General features: G+C 63.0%; 2 protein-coding genes across 2 annotated transcripts; both read right to left on the bottom strand.

The window, feature by feature from the left end:
- Positions 1-538: 538 nt before the first annotated feature.
- Positions 539-2,992, bottom strand: SCGR5 (phosphoglycan beta 1,3 galactosyltransferase; the record flags this gene model as incomplete). Its single annotated transcript, XM_001561484.2, has 1 exon — positions 539-2,992. The coding sequence occupies one exon, from the start codon at positions 2,990-2,992 to the stop codon at positions 539-541; it is 2,454 nt and encodes an 817-aa protein (XP_001561534.2).
- A 3,438-nt stretch (positions 2,993-6,430) lies between these two features.
- Positions 6,431-8,011, bottom strand: SCGR4 (phosphoglycan beta 1,3 galactosyltransferase; the record flags this gene model as incomplete). The annotated part of the gene is made up of 1 exon (XM_001561485.1): positions 6,431-8,011. The coding sequence occupies one exon, from the start codon at positions 8,009-8,011 to the stop codon at positions 6,431-6,433; it is 1,581 nt and encodes a 526-aa protein (XP_001561535.1).
- Between the last annotated feature and the right edge of the window lie 404 nt (positions 8,012-8,415).

Raw genomic sequence — 8,415 nt, forward strand, 5'->3', positions numbered from 1 at the left:
TTCCCCACAGGCCTGTGTGCGCTCGCGGTGGCGTATGAATGGGGGCCAGCTGTATGAGTCGCCGCCCCACCACCACTCACTCCCTTCCTCGCCGACTGTCAGCGTGCTCCTCTCGCCTCGCTCCCATTATCTCACGCATGTCCGCCTCTCCACGCAGGCGGACGCAGTGGCAAAGAAGAGAAAACAGCGACCCCCCCTTCACGCGTAAGCGCGCACCCCGGAGCCGAGGCGAAGTCAGCGCGCGTGAAGGGTGACCCCGTGGGGAGTGGAAAGAAGTGGCGTGCCATGTGCGTGTGGAAGGTGCACAGTGGCACCACACCACACACACGGCGAGGGAAAGGAGAGGAAGGAGGCGTCACCAACACGAGCCGTGCGTGCAACGGGTCTGAGCGGCCCGTGCGCGTTGGAAGTCGCAGCGGCAAACCGAAAAGACCGGCCGCAAAGGAGGCGGCGAGCGGCCGGCTAAGGCGAGCAGAGCGGCGCCTCAGCGGACCGAGCACATAAACCCCCGGCAAACGCGCATCGCCTCTAGTGGCGCTCAGTTCTGCGGTAAAGAGTAGAGCCCATCATCGACAGCCGTGAACTGGTGTGCCCAGTACTTGTACTCGATGCGGTACACCGGCACCCCATCCGCCTCCGCCATGTCGTACGCAGGCGTCCGCTTCACATCGCGGACCCACTGCACAGCCGGCATGGCGTCCCAGCCCACCACCTCGGACCCCATGGTGCGCCGGTGCTCCGCCACCCACGCCGCCGCCTGCGCCACAGCGGCTCTCTCAGCGCGGCGTTTCCCGCCCGAGCTGGCCAACGTGGCATAGTGCTCCCTCTGGAAGAAGTGGTGAAGGTAGTAATTATTAGCGGGGGTGCAGCGGTGCGCCACGACCGTCGACCACGTCACGTCGTGCTCTGCGCCGCGGTACATGTCATGGAAACGAGCTAAGCCCTCCTTGATGAACCAGACACGATTGTTCGGACAGATGTCGCGTGCGCGTCGGAGCGTGTTTCGGATGAGCAGCCCAAGCAAAATGTCCTCCTGGTGGAATCGTGCGGCTCGATAGATAGCTGACAAGTTCATATCAAACTTCATTACCGCCATCTCCGCTATGTCTACACGCTTTTCTTTACCTGGAGGCTCCAGCACGACTCGAGCGAGCAGACGGTGCAACATAAAGGTCATGCCAGCGTTAAACTGGGCATTCTGAAATACACGCATGCTGCCCCAGTACATGCACTCTGCCCTGCCCATGTCCGGCGCGTACGTGCTGCGGTTGGCGGCATCGGCAGGCGGAGGCGGTGGCCGGGCATGCATGCCGCCCATCACGTACCGCACATCGCTCAGGAACTGCGGCACCTTCATGTATGAGTCATCGTCGCCCTTGATGATGAAAGGGACATCCTTGAAGGCGTGGTACGCGTACGCCAGCCACAGGATCAGCTTCTGGCTCATCCCAACCTCCACCGGCAGGCCCCACTTCGTTGGCTCGCCGAGCTTCTTCTTGGTCGTTGGCCGCCGGTCCGTCATCATGTCGATCCACAGGACGTTGCGGTGCGTCAGCGCCTCCTGCCACAGCGCAGACGACGCGTGGCAGATGTACTCCGCCGGCGACGTGAACGCCGGCGTCACGGGGAGCGACAGGGCCCCGCTCAGGTACGACAGCGCAGACGTCTTCGCGCCGCCAGCCGTCCAGCTGCTGGCCACCTCCGCGCACGGTGAGCTGTCCACTGCAGCAATGCTCCAGCCGCGGCGGAGCTCCATCCGGCGCTGCGCAAAGCCCTCGCCGGCAACGGCGTCGACACCGTCGGCCTGCATGGCCCTCGCCAGGAGCGCCTGGGTGGCCGCCTTGTACTCCGCCGTCGTGGGCAACAGCACCCTCAGGCGCGCTCGCCCCGGCGAGGCAGCTGACGTGCCGCTGTGCAGTGACTCGGCGGAGTCCGCGGATGGGTCCAGAATGGGGTCGGGCTCCGCCGCGGCGAAGACGTAGAGCGCCAGCAGCGCGCCAGTAAAGTGGTTGTCGCGGCGCGCCACCTCCTGGTACGCGAGCCACGTCTTGCGCTGCGCCTCACGCAGGGCGGCACGCGGGCGCTGATCCGTCGACGGGATGCCCATCACCGCCAGATACGGTGCGCGCGGCGGCGCAGACCCCCCAGCCGCGCCACCCACCGCCGGAAAGCCGCTGCCGTGCACGTGCCGCAGCCACTCCCACTGCGGCAGCTCCGCGCGCACATCCACGTCGTCCGTCACGCTCGCCATCGCCAGCAGCATCGGCCCGACACGGCCCAGCGGGGCAGCCGACGTCGCGAACACGGCGTGGCGCGCCTGCAGCACTACGCCTTCGACAGCGCTGGCGTAAGTCTGCTGGTCCGTGCAGTCCGCGCAGCCCTCCTCCACGACGTGCAGAGTCCACGACGGGAGGAAGGCGGCGCCGATCACTAGCGGGTCGCACAGCATCGATCCGACGCGGCAGCGCTGCTGATGTGTGAAGTTGAGTCGCTGCAGTGCATCCTCGTGCTGCACCAGCACAGACCACGGCCCACGCTCTGGGTCTTGCAGATTCACCAGGTGGTCGAGCGCATTCTCCACGCGCGTGAGGCTCGCATTTTCGAGGAACTGCGTAGCAGTTAGTACGTAGAGGAGTAGCAGAAGAGCGAGCGCCAAGACAAAGCGGTGGACGACGCGACAAGCGCCACTGCCGAGCAGCTTCGCGAGCGGTAGTTTCAGCGAAAGACACAAATGTCGAAGGCGGCTCGTTGGGGAGGAGGGTGAGACGCCACAGGCGCTGAATTCGTGGGAGTGTGAGTCGCTGAGGTGGGGGGAGCGGAGGTGGTCCGCAGTTGGTGAGATGTTGGAGAGGGGGCCCTGCCCCACCGAAGCATAACTCTCGCCCGACCCCTCCGTTGCCAAGGGTGGCACCAGCGTCGTATCCCAAGTCGCACTTCCGCGAAGGGCGTTTGTGCGCCGCTTCACCACTAATGGCGACGTCACACCAGACATGTTTCAGCAGGGGCGCCTCTTCGAGTCACGAGGAGCGGGGCCGTTCCTCTCGTCCGGAGAAAAGGACTGGCAGGCAGTGAGAGAGGGAGGGAGAGGGCACGCTGTCGGAAGACGGTCAAGCAGCAAAGCGTGGAGTAGCGCGGGCAGAGAACCGAAGGTGTGTGGGTGACACTACGCTGGTGGACAAGAGACGGCTTTTCTGGCCAATCCCACCAGCAGAAGAAAAATCGAAGGAATACTTCCTCCCTCTCTTCGCCAGCGCAGTCTGCCTGATCCAGGGTCCTTGTCCGCGCAGAGCAGCAGCAGTAGTCCTAGCAGGACGAGCACTCGTGGCGAGCTCAGGGGATGACAGTGACTCCTGGTGCAGGAGAGCGTGAACACGGTGGAACGCGCACGTACCGGGCGATGCCAACCTGAAGAGTCGCCAGCGAGGAGTCCAAGCGCAGTACGCGTATGCCGCAGCGAGGAAGGCACCAAACACAACAAACTAAGAGAGAGAGAGAGGGGAGGTGATCGCGCTGACGTGTTCGCCACGCGTAGCGAGTGGTGCCAAAATGCGAGCCAACAGAGAGGCCGGAGGAAGAAGAGCCACACACACGCACACACACACACACAGGCACACGAGAGGGGAGTCAAAACTTACACAACAGCGCGCGCCCCCGCCCCCCAAAAAAAAAAAGAAAGGAGAGAAGAAGAAGAGCAAAAACCACGGAAAGGACGCGCAAGAAAGAGAGAGAGAGAGAAGCCCAAAAAGACAACACTCACCGGGACCGAAACCAGCACGACGAGGAATGAGTCGCGAGGCGCCTTCCCCTCTGGGCGTGCGCCTGTATGTGCGAGGTGCAAACAAAAGCGAGAGTGAAGTAAAAAAGACACTGAAGAACCGCTCCCACCGTTCAAGGACGAAATTTGAAAAGAAAAGGCAAGACGAGAAGCGAAACGTAAGAAAAAAAAGGCGGCGAAGTGGGGGGGTCGAACCCAAAACCATCAACCGCACAGCGACAACCAAAAAGAGCAGAAAAGAGGCCACAGTGCCGCCACGCTACACCACACGGCACCCGAAAAGAGAAAAACGAGGGGAATGTGAGAAGAAGAGCCGGCGTGGCCCTCCCCCTGCTGCCTCTCTCGCTCTCCCACACACACACACACACGCGCGCGCTTTCACTTTTCTCCTGACTCTCCTCCTCCTTCGTCCGCCGCCTCCTCGTGATTCAGATTGGCGGTGAGACAGAGACGGCAAGGGAGGGGGAGAGGGCGGTTGCAACGTCGAATGAGGTCGGAGAACAAACCCCCCTTTGTATGTGTGTGTGTGTGGGGGGGGGGGGGGTGTCAGCTCTCTTCCTGCTCGATTGCAGATGCCTGCGTGGAGCGCCTTGGTGCGCCTGTGCCGGTCACAGAAGCCTCTGTGCTCGACTTGTCTCACCTACCGTCGGCGGGATGATGGCACACTGAGGACGAGAGGGTAAAAGGTGGAAAGTCGGCGGGCAGTGTGAGGGCGTCGGGGAGCCAACACGCGCAGATGTGAACTCGGCAGACACCCCGCGAGCGGAGCGGAGACAAGTCTGCACGCGGCCCACACCGGCGAACAAGAGCGGCCGCGGCGCTGACGGGGCACGGGTGCAAAAGGCGAGTCCCACCACCCTTCGAGCGAGGAGAGGGGAGGGAGCGGGCAGCACAGCGAAGACGGGAGGCGGCGACGGCACGGGGAGAGGGGAGGGGAGGGGCGCTTTGGACGAAGGGCGGCCGAGAGAAGCGAAGAGACCAGCGCACGGCAACGAAGCGCCGGGAAAATAACGGGGGGAGGGGGGAGGGTGATGCACTCGTGGTGGTACGTAAGGGGATACGGGAGAGCTCAAATGCCCACCGCCTCAGTGACGGGGCGCGAGGGGAGGGGGGGAGGGGAGGGGAGGGGGGGGGGGGAGTGCTGCAAAATGAGGGGAGGAAGTCGTCGCAACACGCCACACAACGGGGAGGGACGCAGCCGAGTCGTGCGCTGTCGTCGTCAACGCTTTACACCGCCGCGACAATGTGCACTGGACAAGGGAGAGTACGGGAGAGTAGAAAAGACGCAGCGGCGTCGCACTTGCCGCTGCGTTGCTGTGCGCGTGGAAGAGGCGGCCTTCCCGCTTTCCGCCCTGTACGTTGCCTCCGTCTTTCTCGCTCGCTTTCCCCCCTTTCGCTTCCCTGTCGCGGGTGCGCACGTGTGGTCCGGCGGAGTGCGTTGAGAGGGAGCGAGGGGAAGGAGGATCAGACAGTGAGACCGACGAGCGCAGCGGTAATCGTTTGCTTACTTGTCTTCCAGCAGGCGATGTAATTGCTAGCGGCAGATTCTAGCGCGAGCACAGTTTACCGTGAAGAGGCGGGCAAGAGAGGGAAACTCCGAGAAGGGGGAACATATGAGGGGGAGGGGGTACAGCGAGCGGCGTCGGTGACGCAGCGATCAAGAGATCGTTGTGGCGATATGTGTGACGGAGGATTGGTGCAGGTAGATTGTGCCAAGCGTGAAGATGGAAAGAGGGGATAGGGGGACAGAGAGAAGGGCACAGGAAGAATTCACGAGCACGAACAAGAGGGAAAGGTGACGCGGGTTGGCACGCGCGCGAAGACTCAGCATTCACTCAACCGGCCAGCACACAACGCTGGAGGAGGCATACCAGAGCAGCGACGGTGCCAGAGGCGCAACGGTGCGGACGAGAAGGGGGCAGCTGCGAAGGGGGGCGGCACACGCGCGGAGAGGCGCACGGGCTGCCTCACCTCCCTTTGCGTGCACCGCACACACCACCGTACGGCGCAGTCCACCGCAGTGTGTGCGCCCGCGCTGCCGCGACAGCCATCCAGGGCTACCACAGCCGGTACTCATTACCGATGGGGGGAGAGCAGCAGAGCTATCCCACTCACCCACACACCACAGAGAGGGAGCGGGGGGAGGGGGGAAGCTGGTGGCAGTACAGCGGCAATGTGTCGCATAATTCAAACGCACTGACCTACGGGTGTGTGGCCCCGCTGCGCGCATGCGCTAGGATGCGCGCAGACACACGAGAGATGCCCACACACATCCCCGTAGGGCAAGAATAGTACAGCACCACAAGAGCGGACACGAAGCCTCTATACACGGTGATGAGCAGTGCAGCGTCCCACCGCCCCAAGTGCGCACACAAACATTTTGAGGGAAAAGTCAGGAAGAAAACACAGAAGAGAGAGAGAGGGAAGGGGGAAGGGGGGATCGACTAGCCGCACAGCCTACCCCGGCGACTCGCGGCCGGCACAGGCACGGTGTCTCACACACACCCCACCCACGTAATTCGCGCACAGCCGCGCCAACAACGCGCACCCGCAATGCCACGACACCCCAGCGCGACTACGAGAAGGTCAACACACAGGGCGCAAAAAAAGAAAAAAAGAGGCTCGACGACAAGTGCGGCCGTCAACACGCTAAGCTCACGGCACTGCGCAAAGGCCCTCGTCCCTGTACTCATCACTCCCTCCCTTGGGCCGGTGTACCCAGTACTTGTACTCGATGCGGTACACCGGCACCCCATCCGCCTCCGCCATGTCGTACGCAGGCGTCCGCTTCACATTGCGGACCCACTGCACAGCCGGCATGGCGTCCCAGCCCACCACCTCGGACCCCATGGCGCGCCGGTGCTCCGCCACCCACGCCGCCGCCTGCGCCACAGCGGCTCTCTCAGCGCGGCGTTTCCCGCCCGAGCTGGCCAACGTGGCATAGTGCTCCCTCTGGAAGAAGTGGTGAAGGTAGTAATCATTAGCGGGGGTGCAGCGGTGCGCCACGACCGTCGACCACGTCACGTCGTGGTAGTCGTCGCGGTGCATGTCATGGAAACGAGCTAAGCCCTCCTTGATGAACCAGACACGATTGTTCGGGCAGATGTCGCGTGCGCGTCGGAGCGTGTTTCGGATGAGCAGCCCAAGCAGAACATCCTCGTGGTGATATTCCAACGTGTGGTAAGCCCGCGACAATGAAGGGTCGAAGTCTGTCGCGGCCAGCAGCACTGCGACGTTAGGCTCCCCGTTCGGACGAGGCTCCAGCACGACTCCAGCGAGCAGACGATCCAGCATGAACAGCAGCCCAGAGTTATACGTAAGTTGACCAAAGAGACGCAAGCTGCCCCAGTACATGCACTCTGCCCTGCCCATGTCCGGCGCGTACGTGCTGCGGTTGGCGGCATCGGCAGGCGGAGGCGGTGGCCGGGCCTGCATGCCGCCCATCACGTACCGCACATCGCTCAGGAACTGCGGCACCTTCATGTATGAGTCGTCGTCGCCCTTGATGATGAAAGGGACATCCCTGAAGGCGTGGTACGCGTACGCCAGCCACAGGATCAGCTTCTGGCTCATCCCAACCTCCACCGGCAGGCCCCAGTTCGTTGCCTCGCCGAGCTTCTTCTTGGTCGTTGGCCGCCGGTCCGTCATCATGTCGATCCACAGGACGTTGCGGTGCGTCAGCGCCTCCTGCCACAGCGCAGACGACGCGTGGCAGATGTACTCTGCCGGCGACGTGAACGCCGGCGTCACGGGGAGCGACAGGGCCCCGCTCAGGTACGACAGCGCAGACGTTGGAGCTCCCTCGCTGCTGCCAGATGTTCTGAGGACTCGATCGCAGGGTGGGCTCGGAATACCCGCGGACTGCCAACCACGGCGAAGGACCACTCGGCGGGGCGCGAAGTCCTCAGCAGCGCAGTCACCAGTGGTGTTGCCTGTCGCAAGGACGCATGAGGCCGCATCATACTCTCTTAAGCTTGGCAGCAGCGCAGTCGTGTGGTGGAAAGGTGTGGAGGCGTTGTCCTGTGCGTATCCTTTCATGGTCGCTGAACGCGTCTGCTCATCGGAGGCCAGATCCACAGGCACCATCGGCTCCGCCGCGGCGAAGACGTAGAGCGCCAGCAGCGCGCCAGTAAAGTGGTTGTCGCGGCGCGCCACCTCCTGGTACGCGAGCCACGTCTTGCGCTGCGCCTCACGCAGGGCGGCGCGCGGGCGCTGATCCGTCGACGGGATGCCCATCACCGCCAGATACGGTGCGCGCGGCGGCGCAAACCCCCCAGCCGCGCCACCCACCGCCGGAAAGCCGCTGCCGTTCACGTGCAACGGAGCATCAGAGTGGACGAACGACACGGTGAGCTACACAATAACTCAGTTTTCCCCTTTTCCCTTTTTTCCTTCTCCTCCATACGGTGAAGTCGATGGAGTAGCAGCTGAATGACGCAAAACAGCAGCAGTCAGGAGTCACCACAGGGCATAGCACAGTATTAACAATCATCGACACCACCCACGGGGTACGTCGACACCCGCACATGCACACTCTTCTCTACACGCGTCACTAAGTTGTTTTCCGCTCGTCTAAATTCTTGGAAATGATGGGCACAAACGCGTTGAAGGCAAAGCGCAGTTCATCCATGCTGCGGGCA

The sequence above is a fragment of the Leishmania braziliensis genome, chromosome 2 (assembly GCF_000002845.2).
Source record: "Leishmania braziliensis MHOM/BR/75/M2904 complete genome, chromosome 2".
NCBI classification, from domain to species: Eukaryota; Euglenozoa; class Kinetoplastea; order Trypanosomatida; family Trypanosomatidae; genus Leishmania; species Leishmania braziliensis.